Genomic DNA, 22,245 nt, shown 5'->3' on the forward strand with positions numbered 1-22,245 from the left:
TAGTTTGGTCTTTGTGTTAATCGTGAAGCCAACTTGATCATCTACAATCCAAAAAGCTTCACTCTTAAATTCAAGCTACTGTGATGTGTTTACATTGAACTCGTCCTTACTTCATTCAGCATATCTGAAATGGAGATTTGATTGATAAAACATAAGTTCCAATTCTTAAATGGAGAAGTATCAAGATTGTTTTCAGAAAAAAAACGTCAGAGATGTTCCCATAGAGTATATATTTTAAGTAGACTCAAGTTGCTTTCTCTTGTTAGATCTCACTGTTCATACTTTCAACCCTGCATTTTGGAAAAAGTCTTCATTCTATATTCATTTTCTCTCATCTTTTTTTCCACGGAAAAAGGTACAAAGTGACCATTCAGTTTGAAAAGCTAAAGTGTTTTTATTGTTTCAATTTGAAAGGGAAGACAAAATGGTGATCAGAAACAAAAGACATCACATTGAACAGTTAATTGCTGGCCACTCCCATTACTTGCTCTGTCCCTACGTGCATTGACTTTCACTAAAAATAAACATGTCTAGCCAATGAAATGATAACAGAGACAACATCGTGCGTTTTAGGTAAAGAAAAAGAAGTATGGGTGCAATCCTATTTCTAGTCTTTGCCTTAATCCTGACGCTAACTTCATAAACTCCAATCCAAACTTCTTTTGTACGTTGAATCGATGTATTTGTGAAGTGTCACACCCACGTGGCTTTTAGCCAAGTGTTTTGGATATTCCTTGAAGCGCGTTTAGTCTGAAGCTTCCTGCGTTCTTGCTGGTTCTGTCGTACGTGGAAATGATCATTTGCTGGCACTATGCTTTTATGTCTAACTTCCATTCAACCATGACTTTATGATCTTATCTCTTAGTCATTTCCTATGTTAATCTTACTTTGTGAAGATATTTTTCATTGATTAAGCTCCTAACCTAAGTCTTTAAAATATTGAACCCTTCTTTTGAAGGACTTCATATTCTTCTAAACTTTATGAAAATCAAAGTATATAATTTGTAACAAAATCTTTGGTCAATATCAAAACTTTAGGAAAATCCAAGTTATATTATTCGTAAAATAGCTTTGTTCAAGACTATGCCATTCTTAAGAAAGTATTTGCAATGATAAAAAATATATAAACTTGATATCATAAAGTTTCTCACGTCTCTGTCTATTTGACAAATATACCAAATTATACAAGTAGTGAAATAAAAATTTCAATAAACTTGCATAATAGCAACAAAATGTATATTTTTTTATTATTTAAATTAATTGAACTATACAATTTTTATAAACAAATTATTGTGAAATTGTTAAATAAGATAAACAAATATTCTAACAAGTTGACTCGTAAGAAATAATATATTATTGATGGAAATAATTGGTTGATAACAGTAAAAATCAATTAGTAATTTAAGTTTATCATGAATTATCAACAACAAAAATGTCAATAAAGTGGTTTTTGATAAATTTTATTGGCGAATTAGGAAACATGTTGGTATTTATTGATGATCACAAATCTATCGCTAAATATTTATAGGTAGTTATTGACAGATTCTGTTTGTTGGTAAAAATCATCTTTCTCCTTTTCTTGTTATTCTCTTCTTCATCTTTTTTATCTTTTTCTACCTCCTTTCATCCTTGTCGCACTTCTATTGTTGTTGCCATCACCACTATGTCGACTACTGTCAATTTTGACTCATCCTCATTTTCTTTATTTTTCTCTTCCACTTTCTCTACCTCCTCCAACTCTAACAATTATTGTCGTCGCACGTCCCTGTTGCAGTGGTGCCTTCACATCGCCATTAAGTTGTCACTACACCTCTGTTGTCATGACATACTCGCCCTTCTCTTCCTCCTTCTCCTCCACCTCTTCTTTCTCCTTGTCCTATTATTTTCTTCTTCTTCGCACTAATATATAAAAAGATCACTTAGTGTAAAATTTGTCACTTAATTTATTGATAAATTTACTAAAAAAGAATTCGTCAAAAATTGAAATTATAAATTATGGACGAAATGAAAAGTCAGATTTGTTATCATATATATATATATATATATATATGGGTAATATAACTTCTAATTTTCTAATAAATTTTACAAACAAATTTTATTGACAATTTTTACCAATGAATTTATTATCGAAAAATATATCCTTGATAATTTAAATTATAAAGATAAAATTTATCAATAATTCTTAAAATTCTTGTAGTATTGAGAGTTTGTGAAAAGGAGTAAAACTTTGAGATTAGACATAACTTGAACACATCGCTCTTACAATATTATATTCGATCAAATAATTTGAATTTGAATATTAACTTCCATCATCAAATTGGTCAAAAACCCTAATTCCTTACATGAAAAGAACCTAAATTCCTTTGATAAGTTTCAATATGTAACTCAACAAAACAATTTGTGTTAAGTTCAATGATTAAAAGATGCTAGTTTTGGCTCCATGTGGCTGTCCAGAAGAATGTTTCTGAGACAAACGTCACGGTGAATAATGGTGCGCTTGAGTCCGGCGTGAAGGTAGTGTAGTCCACGAGCTACTCCTATGCATATCTCTATCCTTTTCCTCCATGAAAGTGCTTCTGTATCCCCACCTCGTACTATGTGTTGATCTAGAGATCCATTGGACATGTACTCGTGCACAATAATCTTCTCTTTCTTGTTGTTGCAGAATCCTATAAGAGACACACAATTAGGGTGACGAAACTGACAGAGCAACTCTATTTCTTTCTCAAACCAGTCGCGTCCTTCAATGTCTTCATCATCTTCATTCAATCGCGTTATTGCAACTGAATATTGAGAACCATCGTGGTGTTGGAGGCAACCTTCGTATACTTTACCACCAAAGCTTGAAATTGCAATTATTCTCTTACGGTCAAAGTTGTTTGTCGATTTCTCAATATCAGAGAGAGAAAATTCATGGCACAACTCTTGTATTACGGTTGGATACTGTTTCCGACCGCAGAAACCCAAACATTTAGGAAGCATGGTTCCAATTTGTGACGCTTGCTTGCTTAATTACTTGTCACTTGCTAAAAACATTCATCTCATCACTCTCTTCATCTAAGCTCTTAAATATTCCTCAGAAACTAAAAATGGACATGTCTAGTCATGTTGTTAAAAGAACATTTTCCCATTACAAAATTTAACTTTTCAAATTGAATGGGTCACATTCTACTTTTATCCGTGGAATGAAATTATAAGCAGTTAAATAATAATATTTTGATTATAATTATATTATGTTTTTAATTTAAAATAATAATATGTATTATTAAAAGTAGTGTCAAACTAACTTTTTTTTTCAAAATAAAGATAGAATCAAGATGTTTCCCGAAACGTACCGTTGAAATGGTACGATTCACTAGTGCAGCGAGGGGTTTTTACCGCGGTTATTTTTCACTATACGTCGCGGTTTACGAACCGCGGCATATTCAGCCGCGGTAGTAAGTCAGAGACTTTAGGCCGCGGTTATGACCGCGATATATAGGTTGCGGAATATGCCGCGGTTGTCCAAGGAACCGCTGCCTAAATCCTTTTTTTGTAAAAAAAAATTTTGTCCACTATATGTCGCGGTTGTAACCAAAACCGCGGCATATTCCCCTACAGTTTTTTAAAATTGCAAGTCTGTTTTTGTGATATCCACTACCACAAAAACAGACCTGCATATAAAGACAATTCATATTAATTAGTGTATATGAATTCAACATTTGGGAAAAAATCAAAATTTGTTAAAGTTACCAAAACTATAGTAATTTCATACATTACCAAAACTATAGCAATTGTTATTATGTAAAAACTAATGAAGAAATCATGTTAAGAATGCAAAAGGGCATAAATACCTGGAACAGGGGTGGCGAAAAAGCTTGGTGCAACAAAGGGGAATGGCAGCGGAGAGGAATGACAGGCGTTTCAAACGATTTTGATCGGCTAAAACTGTTTCTTATCGTCAAAAATGGGAAATGACCGAACAATTTTGAGTTTAAACGGTGAAGAAACGAGGGAACTGAGATGGGTGGTCGGCAGGAGAAGAAAACTCGAAGTCCAGCGAGCGTCTGCGCGAACAAGACGATACTGTTCCAAAGTTTTATTTTTTAACTCTGACTGGGGAATCTACCGCGGTTCACTACGTAACCGCGGTATAAGATGGCATTTTTGAAATTATTTTTAAACTATATGCCGCGGTTCGGCGGGCAACCGCGGTACATTCCTCCAAAGTTTTATTTTTTAACTCTGACTGGGGAATCTACCGCGGTTCACTACTTAACCGCGGTATAAGATGACATTTTTGAAATTATTTTTAAACTATATGCCGCGGTTCGGCGGGCAACCGCGGTATATTCCTCTAAATATTTCAAATTCATTTTAAATTTATTTCAGGTAGTAGAATAGGTTGCGGTTACTCTGAGAACCGCGGCATATACCCCTGTAACTTCTGAAATTCTCTGACTCAGTCAGCCCCTGCAATAAATTGGCAGGGGTATATGCCGCGGTTTTCCAGAGAACCGCGGCATATACGCTGTTATTTAATTTTTTTTTTCAGACGTGGCGTCAAAGGGGATGGTTGACTGGCGTATATGCCGCGGTTCCCCTCTGAACCGCGGCATATTCCTTCGATTTATTTACAAAACTGCCATCGCGCACCATTATGCTGCGGTTTCTAGTGAACCGTGGCATAATGTGCGTTGTAAAAACCCAATGTTTTACTAGTGATTTGACATATAATATAAAAACAAAACAGTTATAAAAGAAAAAAAATATATTTTTAAGAAAAGAGAAAATAAAAAATAAAAAAAGAATAATATTAAATAAATATAAAAATTTATGTGTCTCGATAAATAAATAAATATATATATATATATATATATATATATTTATTTATTTTAAGAATATGAATAAAAATAACTTTGGGTCTACTTAAAATATAGTGATAAACACAACCCAAAACCTTAGGTAGGACATAAAAGTTGTTGGAAGATAATGAAAAGTAATGATAACGTTTTTGGTAAGTATACTAAATCGTTCTAAGTAATATATAGTAAGTTTAGAGTATTGTTCTCTCAAGGACTTGTGCAATACATGACAATTCTTCTTTTATAACTCAATTAGACATCAAAATGCACAAAACAACACAAGAAACTCTTTTTGATGTTTTATGAAACAGTGTGCAAGGAATTATATTTAAAAGAAACTTTGTTGGAATTGGGTTTCATGAAATAAAACTCTGTACAATATATCATTATTTCATTCAAACATTCACATCAAGACATACTAGTCCTAATCCCTTAGCATCTAGTTCTAAATTTATATATCAAAATGCTAATGCCTTAGTCAATTTAACATACAATTTGCATTAAGTCTGATGCTAAAAATGACCAAGTTATTGAGTCTATCCCTAAATCCCAAATCACTTAGGTGCTCTATCTATGTCCATGTTCAAAATTACTTTGTAGTAATAAGAAACATTCAAATAACATTATATTATATTTTCAATGATAGTAAATTAAAAAAAAAACACTTATTTTTCATCAAGTAACATTCTAGATAAAGGTTCAAATAAACTTTATACCATATTAGTTAATAATAGATGGAATTAAATCAAGAATTGCATTACCGTGACATAATATAAAAAACAATAATTTTCTTTTCATCAAACAATATAAAAAATATAACTTTTAGTAATGAACTTTTTTTTAATAAAGAACATTTTACATAACATAGTATTGCCTTTATAGTATATTTGTTAATTGACTTAATTATAAGCTTAGTCCCCAGTTTTTTGGTAAAGTTTCAAGCTGTCTTACACTTAATTTTTTTTTGTTTTAATTTTTAAAAAATTGACTCAATTAGATATTTTTAAAAAGATTACAATCAACATTAATAACATGTTTTATGTCAATTAATAAATTATTTATTTATTTTCTATTTTCTGTTAAAAAAAATCTAATTTCTTTAGTTCATGCGTCAAGTCTCTTTGAGTAAAAAAATCACAAAAATAATTAAAAAAAAACAAAAAATCTATTTTTCTTAGTGATACGAGTGGTTAATACTATCAAATTATCATTATTTGAAGTATTTGAAGAAGTACTAGTTAATAAACTAGATATGATTAAATTAATCTTAAATTGATTTTCAATCACTGATTCTTATAAATGATTTTTAGTTAACATAACACTTTTCCAAAGACGCTGATTGTGTTCCCATAGAGTATATATTTTGAGTAGACTCAAGTTGCTTTTCTCTCGTTAGATCTCACTGTTCATACTTTCAACCGTGCATTTTGGAAAAATTCTATAGTATTCATTTTCTCATTTTAGAAAAAGTCTTCATTCTATATTCATTTTCTCTGTCCCTACGTGCATTGACTTTCACTAAAAATGAACATGTCTAGCCAATGAAATGATAACAGAGACAATATCGTGCGTTTTAGGTAAAGAAAAAGAAGTATGGGTGCAATCCTATTTCTAGTCTTTGCCTTAATCGTGATGCTAACTTCATAAACTCCAATCCAAACTTCTTTTGTACGTTAAATCGATGTATTTGTGAAGTGTCACACCCACGTGGCTTTTAGCAAAGTGTTTTGGATATTCCTTGAAGCGCGTTTAGTCTGAAGCTTCCTGCGTTCTTGCTGGTTTTGCCGTTCTTAGTCATTTTCTATGTTAATCTTACTTTGTGAAGATATTTTTCATTGATTAAGCTCCCTAACCTAAGTCTTTAAAATATTGAACCCTTTGAAGGACTTCATATTCTTCTAAAGTTTATGAAAATCAAAGTTATATAATTTGTAACAAAATCTTTGGTCAATTTCAAAGCTTTAGGCAAATCTAAGTTATATCATTCTTAAAAAACCTTTGTTCAAGGCTATGCCATTCTTAAGAAAGTAGTTGCAAGTTAATGATAAAGAATATATAAACTTGATGTTATAAAGTTTATCACGTCTCTATTATCTATTTGACAAACATACCAAATTATACATGAAATAAAAAGTCCAAATATGATGTTTTTTAAGCGTAATACTAACAGAATATATAACTTTTTATTATTTAAACTAATTGAACTATACAACTTTTATATTGTGAAATTGTTAAATAAGAGAAACAAATGTTCTAACAAATTGACACATTAGAAAATCACGATGAAAATATTTGTTGATAATAGTAAAAATCAATTGGTAATTCAAGTTTACAGAAGAATTAACACTAGTGCAGTAAGAGAAAATGACACCGGTTACTTTTGCTTTAGACATCGGTTCTACAACCGAGGCATATACAGACGAGGTAAAAAATGGTAGGTTTTATGTCTCGATTTTTAGGTAACCGAGGTAGTAACTTGTTTTTTTTTTAATTTTTTCAATCTCAGCCATCCTCATCTCCTAACCGGTTCTACCTTCAAGCTTTCCTTCCTAATCACCACTTTCCTCACTTCTTGCTCCTCCTTTGGCTTAGGCATCATCTGTTCACCGTCAGCCAACCAATAAGCCTGTTTCAGGAGTGGAGGGTCAAAACTCAACAAAAGAAGCTTCATCGCACAACACACAGAGAAGCTTCATCGCAGAACACACAGAGAAGCTTCATCGCACAACACACAGAGAAGCTTCATCGCACCTTCTTCATTGCATAATATACAACATCATCAACAAAAGACATCATCAACAAAAGAGAAGCTTCGGAGGCCGTCAGGGGACCACTAAAGGTCGTTTCGCGGAGAGGACTCTGAACTCCTTCAAAACGAAGTCGTTTCGCGTGCCCCAGATCCTGACGGTACCGAAGGCATCGGCGGAGGCGACCCACTCACCGTTGGGGAAGAAACGCGCGTGGCCGAGGCGGAGGCAACCCACTCGCCGTTGGGGGAGAAACGCGCGATGATGGCCGAGGCGGAGGCGATCCACTCGCCGTTGGGGAAGAAACGTGCCATTGGGGGAGAAACGCGTGACGGTGGCCGGATCTGGCGTGTTCCCCGTAGAATGAGAGGATTCTCGATGCTTAGAATCCCGTGGCCGCACTCTGAAGATCAGAATCTTGCGAGATTGAACAACGACTCAATTTAGGGTTCATAGAATTTGGGATTTTTTGATTTCAAGGTTTGTAGGTGATGAAGATGAAGGTTGCAAGGCTAACGTCGGAGCTTCGTGAAGATGGGCATGGAAGATAGCGCCGGCGCGATTCTGGTGAAGACGCGATTCTAGGTGGCTGACAACAAGGTGGTTGACGGCAAGGTGGCTAACAGCAAGGTGGCTAGGGTTTCGCTCAGTGGTGGTGGAGGTCGCAGGGGAAGAAGATCGCTCTAGGGGAAGGGGAAGAAGAAAAATGTGTATAGTTTTTCTGAGGTGTGTAATTTGAAAATAGTTACTAACTCGGTTCATCTGCTAACCGATGCCTAAAGAGCTAAAAAAAATTCCAAATTAACCTATATGCCTCGGTTAGAAGGTAGACCGAAAACATAAATGTTTAATGACACCGGTTCGTAAAATAACCGAGGCAGTCTAATGTATAGACTCCGGTTCCTACTGAACCGAGGCGTATAAGTTCACCTTAATTACAAAATCGCCACCGCGTTTCAATATGGTTCGATTTTGTGAAAATCGAAGCATATTAAACGCGTTAAAAAACTGTTTTTTTACTAGTGTAACGACAATAAAAATTTGTCAATAAATTTTATTGGTGAATTACAAAATATGTCGGTAACTACTGATGATTACAAATCTATCTCTAAATATTCATCGGTAATTATTGACATATTCTAGATTTTGTTTGTTGGTAAAAATTTTAATTAAGTTTTTTTCTTCCTTTTTTTTCTTTTTCTACTTTCTCTCAATTCGTCGCGCCTTCACTATTGTTACCATCACCACTATGTCAACGATGGTGAACTTTGGCTCATTCTCATTCTCCTTCTTCTCTACCTCCTCTAACTCCAACAATTATCATTGTTGCACGTTCATGTCATTGTCGCACCTTCACATCCCATCAAGTCATTGCACCTCCACTATTGCCATAGACTCACCCTTCTCCTCCTCCTTTCCCACCTCCTCTTTCTCCTTATTCTATTATTCTTTTTTCCTTCGCACTAATCTCATCTTAATGTATAAAAAAAAATTCCATTAGACTTGGTGTAACATTTTTCACTAAATTTATTGATAGATTTATTAATGAGAAATTCGTCAAAAATTAAAATTATAAGTTATCGACGAAATTGAGTGTCAAATTTATTACCAATAAGTAGTACATACATACAAATATATATACATAAATACAAATATATATATATATATATATATATATATATATATATATATATATATAAATAATTTAAATTCTAAAAATTAAATTTATCAATAATTACAAATTTTTTGTAGTATTGAGAGTTTGTGCAAAAGGAGTAAAACTCTAATGGTTAGACATAACTTCAACACATCGCTCTTACAACGTTTATTCAATCAAATACTTTGAATTTGAATATTAACATCCATCATCAAATTGGTCCAAAACTTTAGTTCTTTACATGAAAATAACCTAAATTCCTTTTATAAGTTTCAATTCCTTGTGTAACTCAACAAACAATCTGTGTTAAGTTCAACGATTAGAAGATGATCAATAAAACCATGACTGATACCAAGATATAAATAATTCATCAAGTCTTTTACTTCAAGTAAAGACATTGAAATTATTTTTCAATTAAACACTAATATTGAAGTACAAAAAGGATTATATGTATATCATCAAAATACAAGTTTCATGTTACTACATCTAATATCCTAACAAAAAGAAGAGTTAGCTACTCATCGATGAATGAAGAAGAAAAGATTATACAACAATGAAAAAACTACATTGAAGTGATGGAAGCACAAGAAAACCTTTTAATTGTCTACCCAACTTTTTCTCCAAAGTTTAGGTCTGAAACTATTCAATTTGAGAAACTCCATTTCACAAATTGCTCTGAGGGGGTACCCAACTACTTTACTTATTAAAGCCACGTCTCACCCAAGGTTAAGAAAATTCATGCTGATCCTCAAAATTCCCTCATTCAATCTCAAAATTCCAAATCAAGAATGCTAGTTTGACTTTTAAACTCAAAGTTTGCTTCTGGAGCAAGCTTGACTTCATATTTTTAAAACTTTTATGCTAGTTTCTTTAATTCTTCCTTCTTCTTTTTCTACAAAAAGAATTTATATTTCTCATAACATGTTCAAGATAAAATATTAAACCTACTCCTATTTAATAGTTTAATTAACATGAAATTTAATTAACACAAAATTTGATAAATACTCTAAATATTAAGTATATAACGCATTTATCAATCTCTCTCAAAATATAAATAAAAAGTTATCACCACTGACGTATCTCTTAAACCAAATTATGGGTGCATTCACAAGCATCCGTCCGACAATTTTCAAATTTTGCAAACTATCAACCAGTTATTGATGACTGTTTTTTAGGAGAACTTTTTGACTGATTATTTTTTTCTTTCATAAAATTGAAATTCAAATTTTAGTTGAAAATATACACTTTGGCATCCTCTTCCATCCGCCAACTGTCAAGATATTTTGGACGGTTGACAAAGTTCTTTCTAACGAAACGCGTTGATTAAACAAACCAACGACAAGCTTAGCTACGAAGATCGAAGATGAGTAGAGGTGGACAGTGGTGGGTTAGAGGCAAGTGTTTGAAACTATGTTTCTCAAATGTCTGGGCTTCAGCTGTTCCAAGAACACATCTCAGAGAAATTATCAACAATTATAGAAGAGTTGTGCCATCAATTTTCTCTCTCCCATCTTACCAAATCAACCAACAACTTTGATCCAAAAAGGTTAGTTGGACGTGATTCATTTTGCAAAGTATATGAAGCTTCTCTCCAACATAGACACGGCTCTCCTTATGCAGTCACAATAAAAAGATTTAATGTAAAAGACAATGACATCTTCAAGAATGAAATAGAGTTGCTCTGCCAGCTTCGTCACCCTAATATCGTCTCTCTTGTAGGATTCTGCAACCACAAGAAGGAGAAGATTATTGTGTACGAATACCTGTCCAATGAATCTCTTTATCAACACATACAAAGCGGGAAACTGTCATGGAAGAAAAGGTTGGAGATCTGCATAGGAGCAGCGCGTGGACTGCACTATCTCACGCTGGAGCAAAGCGCACCATCATTCATCGTAATATCAATCCTAGCAACATTCTTTTGGATGGGAACATGGAGCCAAGGCTTGCAGATTTTGGCCTTAGCGTACAGGGACAGCGTTTTATGTCAAAGCCAAAGCCGATTAAAGTAGATTCTGTTGTTGGTAATGTTTCATTTCATGACGTTGCTTATTAATGAAATTTTACCAGTTAGACTAAGATGATACTTTCATTTATAGGTACTTTTGGCTACCTGGCTAAGGAGCATCTCGTGGACCTTACCATCACGGATAAAACTGATGTTTACTCATTTGGTATGGTTCTATTAGAAGTTGTGTGTGGAGGGTCATATGTGAAAAGGGTAACAGAAAGAGAATTTCTGAGGCCTGTTGAAGAGAAACTTCATCCGAATATCGAAGGAAAGATTGCACCTGACTGTTGGCAAGTCTTTGTAGAAATCATTCAAGGATGCGTAAAATATGAAGCAGATGAGCGACCAACGATGGGTGAAGTAGAGATGCAACTTGAGCATGCTTTGTTGTTGCAGGAACAAGCAGATACAGCAAATACCAATGTTGAATATACCTTATTGTCCAAAACCATTATTAATTAGACCAGAATGGGATTTGGAACATCCTTTGTCTCTGCAAGATATCACAGGGCTTACAACACATCTTTCTTTAGTTATTTGGTGAGCCCTAATCAATTCAGGGAGCTACCATTCTGATAAAGCATTTCCTTACTCACGCTTACCAAATGTATTAAAAAATTCAATGTGTATGTACTTTTTTCAGAAGTTAAACTAAATTGAGATATCACTAGCTTTTGTAGTGATCCTTGTTTGTAGCTGTTTTAATCTCACTGTATCTAAAGATGTCATCATTGCAATTATCTTTAATTACTATAATTTGAAAGCTGTGAAGGAATAACTGTTTGAGTGCATATTGTTCTTACTCCTACTGTTTCTTGTGGCCAACATGACACTATAGGATAAAAGATAATAGTTTTCACTGTGATTTGTTAAATCTGGTATATAGAGTCGAGTGTGGAGAGTATACAAATTAGTCACATTTGTTAAGATAACACGGCTGACTTTCCTGTCCTGGGACACAGGTTTGACCTGCGGTTAGCACGCAGAAACATGTAATATTTTTCTATTGATATCTCCCAATTATTTTCTAAGGTTGGGCCTAAAGATACATCTTTATACGGTTGTTTTCTCATTCAATTTCTTGTAGTGTGTGGAATTCAGAATAAACACGAGGAGAAGTAAAAACAATATAGGCTGAAGCAAGATTTTCTTCACTGCCTTCAGATTTATAATTCAGATACAATCACACTCATAAAAATGCTTAAAACAAGGATTGCTACAAATGCTAGAGATATCTTAATTGTACTTAACTACTGCACAAAGTATACAGCAACTGCTTTGTTTGTCCCAGAAAGCTAAAAGCCTTCAATTGAGCTCACAAAATTACCAATGAAACATCACTTCTAAGTAATTGTCTTCTGCGATACTGATATCTTCACGTTCGCGAAATGACAAACTGTGCTTGAAACTAAATTGAATGTTGAAAAAAGTCAAAAACTACTTTAAACAAAACTAACGGACTAAAATAAGTATTAAGCCAGGCCTCCTGTGAATTGTAAGGTTTACTTAGAATGAAGAAAATGGTTATTAACTTGGTCACTGGCATGTAAAAAACGGTCATTTAACTTCAACTTTAAGCATTTCAATTAATTAATACAGAAATATAAATGTCCACTCAATTTATTTTTTTTGATAAGGGAGATGTAAAGGAGAAAATGACAAATAAAATAAGTCCACTCCTATTGATTATTTAAATTTAAAATGCATACATTTGATCACTCTAGATAATAAAATAAACTAACATTAATAAAATTTGATATATTCATCTTTGAATCCGTAAGTAGTTCTGTATTTTTAAGATAAATTAAGACTTTCATCCTTTCTCATTAACTATGTTAGTGTTGAAAACAACAAATTATTTGCTAACATTTTTTAATTTGAGATAATCTAAAATATAATTTTTAGTGGCCTAGAGCTCCCTGAATTTGTGTTTGCAGTATTATTAAACTTAGGTTTTATTGGCAGTTTTTGCGCAAAACAAACGAAGAAACCAAACACAAAAAGCAACTCTTGGCCGCCATATATCTGTAGGACTTTAAACAATTACACATTAATACAGGTAGCAACAAATCATAAACATCACTAAATTATCCTTGCGGTCAGTTAGATCATTGATGGAATTAGAAGAGAAGAACAAAAGTCACAAATTTCTTCTAAAGGAAAACTAATTTGAAAATTTACAGATTCATGATCAAATTTGATTAAAAATATAGAGATTAAAAATAATAGGACAAAAAATTCTTATAATTTTTTTGGGTAAAAATGTATAGTTTTTCCTTCACTTAGATAAAGTTGTTTTTTCCGAAAACCTGAAACAGTAGGTAAATCTATGCTCAGTCAAAGACCTGATAGAAAATGGTGAATCAGTGAAGTCTTGAATAGATGCTGACCCATGCTAAGTTAATAGTGTAATATGACTATGAAAAATTATTATTCTCATATTTTTCTCTTATTTCCACTTTACAACCCATTATAATAATATAATAATGTATATTAGAATTTTAGATTAAAATATAAAACAAATATGATTAAAATAATATTATATTTAGTTCTCTGTTTTGGACTTCAATGTTTTGGATTTTGTCTGAGAACATGGTGAAGTTCTCTGTTTGCTGGAAACTCTGCTTTGAATGCTGAAGATAGATGTGGTTGAAAGCGTAGGATTTAGTAAAGCCTAGAGGCCTAAATAATGCTGTTTTTGGGGGTGTTACAATCTTCATAATTAAGAGCACTCTGCAACGCACCATTAACAACACCATCCTGAAGCTGAAGAGCAAATTCCAACAGCTCAACGACATCGTTCATGGAAGGTCGTTGAGTCCCGTCTTCAAGCAAACAGGTGAATGCAACCTCAATAAATTTGCGCAGAGACTGAGGTGCTACCTGGTCCTTGAGTTCTGTATCCACAATCTCATTCGGAGTTCCCTTCTCATAGCAATGTTTCGCCCAATTAACAAGTGAAATTCGTTGCTTTTCCTCCCCAGGGAGCAAAGGCTTCCTCCCAGATAACACCTCCAACAACATCACTCCAAGTGAGTACACGTCAGACTTCTCCGTCAAAAGGTATCGCTTGTAATATTCTGGGTCCAAATATCCAATACTACCTTTCACCTCAGTGTTCACGCTCACGAGACTCATCGAAGAACCACTGGGCCCCCCAATTCGGGATAATCCGAAATCTGAAACCTTCGCCACCCATTTTTCATCCAACAAGATATTGCTGCTCTTCACGTCACGGTGAATGATCACCTGCTCCACACCTGTATGCAGATAATGCAATCCTCGTGCAACACCTATGCATATCTGGAGCCTACGTTTCCACGACAAAGACGGGTTATCAGTGTCGTAGAGATGGTCACTGAGGTTGCCGTGATTCATGAAATCGTAAACGAGGATCATCTCGTTGTTCTCGTAGCAGTAACCAATGAGGGAAACGATATTGGGGTGACAAAGTTGAGACAGAATTTGGATCTCGTTCTTGAACTCGCGAATACCTTGGCGAGAACCCGGTTTAAGCCTTTTGACTGCGACAGTAGTTGAGCCTTTGTCGAGGTGACCTTTGTACACGTTGCCGAAGCCTCCGACGCCAACCTCGAAGACTTTGTCGAAGTTGTTGGTTGCGACTTTCATTTCGGCCATTGAGAACTGTCGGCAGAGAGCGGTAGGTATCAGTAATGAGCCGCTGCTCCGAGAAGTTCCTTCCTTTTTATTGGGACCCTTGTTGTCAACGACATTCTTCCGGCGTTTGATGAGGAAAAAGGCGACAATAAAGGAGAACAAAAGGACACCCGAAACTGCCCCTGCAACGGCGGCAGGGGTTCTGCTCTTTTTAGTTTTTGATAATGGAGGCAGGTCTGGGTTCGGCCCAGCGAGATTACCTGTTGGGTCGCTTATTTTGAAGAGTTCAATTGCGTTTAGTTGGGCGTCTTTGATCAAGCTTTTATCGTGAGGGTGTAATTTCACAGAAAGATATGCCTTTTTCTGATTATCTGGGGCTAAGATGGAAACTACGTAGTCTTTAACCACCGGTACACCCCTCTGATTATCAGTCCACATGAGAACGTCTGTCCAGTTGCTTGCCAACTGATCCGCTATGATGATTTTGAAAATCACGCCACCAGTGTTGTTAACCCTCGGATCAAGCTGGCAAAAGTGTAACCGTATCATGTAGGTGAAGTCAGAATCAACAGGAAGCTGCCATGTGAGATTGAAACCCATGTTGATAGAGGCATTAAGTCCCATACTCCGAACGGTTCTGTACACTTGGTCTGGTGCCGTGTAGTTATAGGTTGTAATGAACGTCAGCCTTTTAATTTTCTCATAATCAACTGGTTGATAATATTGAGTAGTTACGTACTTGATGTCAGGTTTCCACGTTCTGAGCATACCCGTGTCCCCTGAGGAAGGAATTTCAGCGGAAACGACTAACCTGAACATGGTCTCGAGAGCAAATTTGTGCTCAGTGACATATGGAGTCATTTTGCCAACATATTGCGGCTGCTCTGTGGAGTGAGGATCGGTGTAGTAGAGATAAGGGGGCATCGAAACAATCTCGATCCCGTTGATGAAAGCGTATGAATCAGTAGTACTGGGAAAGAAGGTTATAGTCAGGTTCTCACCGTCTCCAAAGTAAACGCAATACTCTCTGAACAAGATGTCAGAGTGGCTAGGGTCATCATCTGCGTCGGCGTTGAGGGAAGCATTGAAATCTTGAAGGAGGGTGTAGGGGCCTGCTGTGACTGAGAAAGAGGCTTGGAAGCGAGGGAAGTTATGGTATGAAGTAGAGTAGAAGAAGAGACGAATGAACTTGGGGCCTGGTGTGACAGGGAAGGAGTAATTGAATGAGGAGTAAGAGAGACGAGCATGGGTGTAGGGACCCTGTATGGTAGATGGTGTGAGTGAAGGAGCAGCGACTGAGGGGTTTGTTGGAGAGAGGAAGTGATTGTCTGAAGTCCAATTCCGAGTGTCGGGAGTGGAGAAGTTGGTCGATGAGCCACAACTGATGCTAAAGAGGTCAGTGGGATGATAAATATCGTCTGCTGTGGAAAGGAAAGAGAGGCACCACATAAGGAAGAGGAAGAGACTGGTTCTTAAAGCAGTTCGTGTGCAAGTTGGGTCCATCGATAATCTGTAATCAGAGCGACAAAGAGAGCTCAACTCAAACACCATAAATCAACTTAAAAATTAATATTAATAAGTTAATATTAACTACTTTTTAGAATTATTAAATATTTTATGTCTTTACTTTTACTAAGATATATTAAATTTCTTTTAAAATGGGTTTCGAGACATATTTATTAGTTTCATTAAGACAAAATTCTTCAATATTTATATGAGATAAATATATTTTAATTTATTTAGTCCCTAAACTATGGGCCATTTCTGGTTTTCGTCCCTCTTCCAAAGTAAGGTACACTTTAGTCCTCATCCTTTTCGAAACTTTGGTTTGAGTCCTCCAAAACTAACACCATCAAAAATATGCTGATGTGTCTAACGTCTTTTTGCACGTGTTCAACGTCTCTTTCCACGTGTTTAAACAGCTAAAATGCAAAGTTAATCCAGCGTTGGTGAACTTTGGTTTATTAGTTTCATTGCAAAGTGTTGTGTGAAGGATTCGAGCAAAGACAAAGTGGAAAGAAGGTTGAAGCTTGGATATTACCTTCTTGGGCGTTGGTGGAGTTGGGTACGTAAGTTCACATTTTTCTTTGTTTTGGTTTAAAATGATGGATGGATTTGGGGATGTAGGGTTTTGTTGAAGGGTACTGGTTTCGAGTACCAATTTCATTCTAAATTAGGGTTTACGATACAATCAACAACTTATTTAAAAAAAAATTACAAGCAAAAGAAGGCCATTGGAGGTTCGAGATTGAGAGAGGGAATCTGCAGCGCGGCGGAGGTATAAACCCTAGCCACCAAGTCCTCGGAATTCTCGGTCTTGCATAAAGCATGAAGCTTTTTCACCTAATCAAAATTAAAGCAAGAACAAAGTTAATATTTAACAATAAATAGAGAGAGTATAACGGAATGAAAATGTAAGAATTTGAAGAGTTACGGAAGGAAGAAGGGAAGGATCAGAAGCGGGATCGTTGGCGGTGTTAGAGTCTCTGCCACTGACAGAGAGCTTCCGGAGGTGAAAATCCCAACCTAAGTCCTTCTCAGACATCCCCAGATGACTTAACACACGTCAACAAAAAATCAATTACACGTGGAAAGAGACGTTAGACACATCAGCATATTTTTGACGGTGTTAGTTTTGGAGGACTCAAACCAAAGTTTGGAAAAGGATGAGAACTAAAGTGTACCTTACTTTGGAAAAGGGACGAAAACCAGAAATGACACATAGTTTAGGGACTAAAAACATATTTAACCCTTTAATTTATTTGCTATTATTCTTATTTTATTATTGAAAATATATCCTAATTTATTTTTTAATATTCATATCTACTATTCAAACAAGTTTTGAGTGATAAAATTTGTATAAGTAGGTAATAGTTCTATTTATCACTACAAAAGTGATATTGTAAATAAGTTTTTGCATTTTTATTTTTTATATAAACATTCCAGAGGGCCTACCCTTTTTTCTTTCTTTTTTTCACTAATCAACTTCATGTCTAGGTAGAAAATATTTATTTCTAATGGTCAAATTTTTATATATATATTTTTATTATTTTAAACTACCTGTAAAGTTCAAGATTATACTTTCTTTGTCTTCTTTTTGTTTGGACTGGCTGCTGTACAAGTCAATGAAGTATGGTCTTCTTCCTCAAATTTCTCCACGGGTATTTTAAGGGCAATAAAACAAAATATATAATCACTTCATTTATATCTTCAATTTCAAATTAATTTTTGTAATTAAGCTTTTGAAAAAGTTAGACCATACCTCTTTTTTTACAGAAATTTAAGTATGTGTAATTTGATTTTAACTTACTAAAAAAATGAAAATTGTACTTTTCCGAATAATTCAATCTTCACAAGTGTACATCCAGTATCACAGAGTAAAATTTATCATACAATTGAACTCAATAATCAGACATTAATTCATACAAACAAGCTAAAATATACAATTAAAGATTTCTATTACCTGGTGGAGAAAACATTCACTTATACTTGTTCCTAAATATTCTAGGTCTCAAAATGTTCTAATTCCGTTTGGAAAATTTCAATAAAAAATTATAACACATTTTAAGTCACATACAAAAACAGAAAAGCACATTAAACTTAAATCGTTAAACTAACTAAAATATAAATAAAAAGTAAACTTACTCTATTTTTAATTTTAATTGATTAGATTAGTTAGTTTGTTTATAAAAATCCTTCCGATATCTCTAATCTTAAAATAAATAAAAAATAAAACCACATATTAGAGAGTAGGCAAAGAAATTTAAAAAAAAAATATAAAGAAATAATAATTTTTATAAAATAAAACTTTATTAATACAAAATCTTATTTATAATTTAACTTTTATTAATAAAATAATCAATTATTACTACAAATTAAATTTTAGATCCTTACAAATTATATACACTCTATTTACTTTACATAAATAGTTCACATTTATTTAACTTATTAAAATGAATTAGTTTTTATTTATTCAATTTGATTGAAACGTATAAAAAGTAATTTTTTCAATAGTATTTACTTTTCTTTGTATAGTTACTTAAATATTATTTTAGTTGTTAAAATTAAACTTATTTTTCTTCCCTATTTTAGTTAATAGAAAAATTATTTCCTTCCTTATTTTCCACACCTTGTCTTGTATATTAATAATGTTCCACTTAAAAAAAAGTTGAATTCCTAGTAACAACACTAACTTAATTTAATAACTAGAAATTTAAACTAACATAAATTTGTTTTTTTATGAGAAAAATAAAGGACAATAAATATTGAACCGTCAAAGAACAAAGGCTAAGACTTGGTAAAACTATTAGAAACATTTATTTGGACGTGATGGGATTTTTCCATATATACGTCTTTTCTTTCAACTTCAACATTTTGTCATCTTCTATCAAAGCCAGAAGGATAGAAAGTTACACATATTGATTTCTCTCCAGAAATTTTCATCTGCTTAATAAATATATAATTGCATGACTTGCTCATTGACTTTTTTACTATAAATATAATTTTGTAATTTGTTGTTTTCTCAAATATCATTGAATATCATATTTCATGTTTCTGTTTTCTCAAATTAAATGTTGATCTTTTACTAAAACATTCACCACAAAAAAAATTAATTACTTGTTTTCTAGAATTTATTAGTAGTACGTATTTAATTATAAACTTTACATTTTTATTACAAAAGTATATTAGATTTTTTTTTATAAATTAGATGATATATTATATTGAACTAAAATTGTTTAATTTAAACCCTTAGAGACCATATAAAATTTTTATAGAAACCAAAAATTACCCATTGACGAAACTATGAGGAGTAGAAGAAAGATTTAATTTAATTATAACTAGCAAGTGTTGATTATTAACAAGTATTTGCGTAGTTTATGTAAATTTATAATCTGAAATAAAAATACTTAAAAATATAAAAAAAAATATGTTGCATTTTAAAAAAAATCATGAAAAGCAGGTACGTATTCTGAAAAACAAAACAAAAATTGTGAAGAATAGTTTATGGAAGTTGAGTTCAGAATAAACACGAGAAGTAAAAACAGACAGCAATTTCTTCACTCTTCAGATTTATATACTTCAGCATTCATCAAAATGCTTGAACCATGATTGGTACAAAAGCTAGAGATATCATAATTGAACTGAATTATTGCAAAAGTTAAGATAACAGCTTTGTTTGTCTGAAAAAGCTAAAAGCCTTTATTTGAGCTCACAAAATTAACTATGAAACATGTCTTCTTAGTCACTGTCCTCTGTTATACCGATATCTTCATCTTCTAACTAGCCTTTAGGTTAATAATGGTTTTAGACAATAAAACATAATCACCATGGATGTTTGTGATATCTGCTTGTTCCTGCAACAACAGAGCATGCTCAAGTTGCACCTCTACCTCACCCATTGTTGGTCGCTCATCTGCTTCGTATTTCAAGCATCCTTGCACGATATCTATAAAGACTTGCCAAGACTCAGGTGTAATCTTTCCTTTGATTTTCGGATCAACTTTCTCTTCAACCGGCATTTCAAACTTTTCCTCTTCTTCTATTAAACTCATATATGTCTTTCCACTCACAACTTCGAATAGAACCATACCAAATGAATAAACATCGGTTTTATCTGTGATGGTCAGGTTCATAAATTGCTCCGCAGCCACGTAGCCAATAGTACCTATAAATGAAAGCAATGTCTTATTTTAACTGACAAAATCTTGGATTTGTTACCATTCCGCTGGAATTTCACCTCGAAGGTTCCATATTTCAAAACAATTTGCAGGAATTAGTAAATGTGCTTTGTAAATACGACTTTATGTAAAGAAAGTCGTGATTAACATGAAAACAAAGCAGAACCTTTATTAGGACATATCATTTTTAGTTTTCTGTTGTTTCTAGTTAGCTTTGCTTTCTGCTGTGCCAACTCTGTATGGTATCTGATAACCTTGGATGCTGAAAGTGATTTTATTATACAAAGTCGTGACCAACCCATTACCAAAATGGTAAAAACAACCCAAAATTTCATGGCAGTACGTAAGTAATATGATAAAATAAAACATTATTACCCGCAACAGAATCTACTTTAATTGGCTTTGGCTTTGACATAAAACGCTGTCCCTGTACGCTAAGATCAAAACCTGAAATCTTTGGCTCCATGTTTGCATCCAAAAGAATGTTGCTAGGTTTGATGTCGCGATGAATGATGGTGCGCTTGGCTCCAGCGTGAAGATAGTGCAGTCCACGTGCTGCTCCTATGCAAATCTCTAGTCTTTTCTTCCACGAAAGTTCCCCTCTTTCAAGTTGTCGATCTAGAGATTCATTGGACAGGTATTCGTACACAATAATTTTCTCTTTCTTGTGGTTGCAGAATCCTACAAGAGAGACGATATTAGGGTGACGAAGCTGGCAGAGCAACTCTATTTCATTCTTGAAGTTGCCATTGTATTTTACATTAAATCTTTTTATTGTGAGTGTATAAGGAGAGCCGTGTCTATGTTGGAGAGAAGCTTCATATACTTCCCAAAATGAATCACGTCCAACTACCCTTTTTGGATCAAAGTTGTTGGTTGATTTGGTAAGATGGGAGAGAGAAAATTGAAGGCTCAACTCTTCTATAATTGTTGGATAATTTCTCTGAGATGTGTTCTTGGAACAGCTGAAGCCCAGACATTTGAGAAACATAGTTTCAAACACTTGCCTCTAACCCACCACTGTCCACCTCTGTTCATCTTCGATTTTCGTAGCTATAAGCTTGTCGTTGGTTTGATTAATCAACGCGTTTCGTTAGAAAGTGTTGGAATAAAACAAAGGGATCCATCCACCATATTTCAAAAGTCAATGTTTTCCACTCCACCAATAATGTCATTATCCAAAAGTTGCTATTCCACTCCTTGCTGGTTTTACGGAAAATGAGTGCCTCTTGTTTTGGACTCATGCACTTTCTCCATTTATAAATTGAGATGCAGCGTGCAATAGAAGAAGTGAAGCTACATATCAGAGAAGAAGAATATCATTGTGAAGAGAAAAAGAATATCATTGTGAAGAAGAGAAGTCACGCTGAAGTAAGAAAATAGAGATGGTTGTGTGAGAGATTTATACAGAGAGAGTCTGTTATTGTGAGTGTGAGTGAAAAGTGAGAGTTTTGTATACCATCAGAGAGGGTGAGATTTACACAGAGAGATCCTCAGTGAGACAAATATTGTAATCCTATTTTCATAGTGGAGATATTTTTCTGCACTAGGTCCCGTGGTTTTTTCCGAGAGGATTTTCCAGGTTAAAATTTTCCAGTGTTATTTTTCTTACGCATACACTTCTATTTCTACGCTTCTACACAATGCCCATTTTGGGGTTCACAGAGGAGGGAACAAGTACCGTTGTTTC

The 22,245-nt window shown here is 34.0% G+C and overlaps 3 protein-coding genes and 1 pseudogene across 3 annotated transcripts; 1 reads left to right on the forward strand and 3 right to left on the reverse strand.

Moving 5' to 3' along the window:
* Positions 1–2,257: 2,257 nt before the first annotated feature.
* LOC108327151 (probable receptor-like protein kinase At5g59700) lies at positions 2,258–3,012 on the reverse strand. The gene has a single exon (XM_017560886.2). The coding sequence runs from the start codon at positions 2,980–2,982 to the stop codon at positions 2,410–2,412; it is 573 nt and encodes a 190-aa protein (XP_017416375.1). The 5' UTR covers positions 2,983–3,012; the 3' UTR covers positions 2,258–2,409.
* A 7,541-nt stretch (positions 3,013–10,553) lies between these two features.
* On the forward strand, positions 10,554–11,887 carry LOC108328753 (receptor-like protein kinase ANXUR2; annotated as a pseudogene).
* A 2,018-nt stretch (positions 11,888–13,905) lies between these two features.
* On the reverse strand, positions 13,906–16,380 carry LOC108327152 (receptor-like protein kinase FERONIA). The gene has a single exon (XM_017560887.2). It carries the CDS (start codon positions 16,378–16,380, stop codon positions 13,942–13,944), a length of 2,439 nt encoding a protein of 812 aa, XP_017416376.2. The 3' UTR covers positions 13,906–13,941.
* Positions 16,381–19,929: 3,549 nt separating this feature from the next.
* LOC108329357 (receptor-like protein kinase ANXUR2) lies at positions 19,930–21,670 on the reverse strand. The gene is made up of 2 exons (XM_017563529.2): positions 20,931–21,670; positions 19,930–20,542 (listed from the first exon to the last, which is right to left on the reverse strand). Exons 1-2 carry the CDS (start codon positions 21,544–21,546, stop codon positions 20,154–20,156), a joined length of 1,005 nt encoding a protein of 334 aa, XP_017419018.1. The 5' UTR covers positions 21,547–21,670; the 3' UTR covers positions 19,930–20,153.
* Positions 21,671–22,245: the final 575 nt, after the last annotated feature.

The sequence above is a fragment of the Vigna angularis genome, chromosome 2 (assembly GCF_016808095.1).
Source record: "Vigna angularis cultivar LongXiaoDou No.4 chromosome 2, ASM1680809v1, whole genome shotgun sequence".
NCBI lineage: Eukaryota > Viridiplantae > Streptophyta > Magnoliopsida > Fabales > Fabaceae > Vigna > Vigna angularis.

What these genes read in the sequence shown, in the direction of transcription:
- LOC108327151 (XM_017560886.2), bottom strand. Translation starts at nt 2,982, where the DNA reads ATGCTTCCTAAATGTTTGGGTTTCTGCGGTCGGAAACAGTATCCAACC.
- LOC108327152 (XM_017560887.2), bottom strand. Translation starts at nt 16,380, where the DNA reads ATGGACCCAACTTGCACACGAACTGCTTTAAGAACCAGTCTCTTCCTC.
- LOC108329357 (XM_017563529.2), bottom strand. Translation starts at nt 21,546, where the DNA reads ATGTTTCTCAAATGTCTGGGCTTCAGCTGTTCCAAGAACACATCTCAG. An exon ending in TAAAGTAGATTCTGTTGCGG is followed by an intron (nt 20,543 to 20,930) that starts GTAATAATGTTT and finishes TTTCATTTATAG; the next exon opens with GTACTATTGGCTACGTGGCT.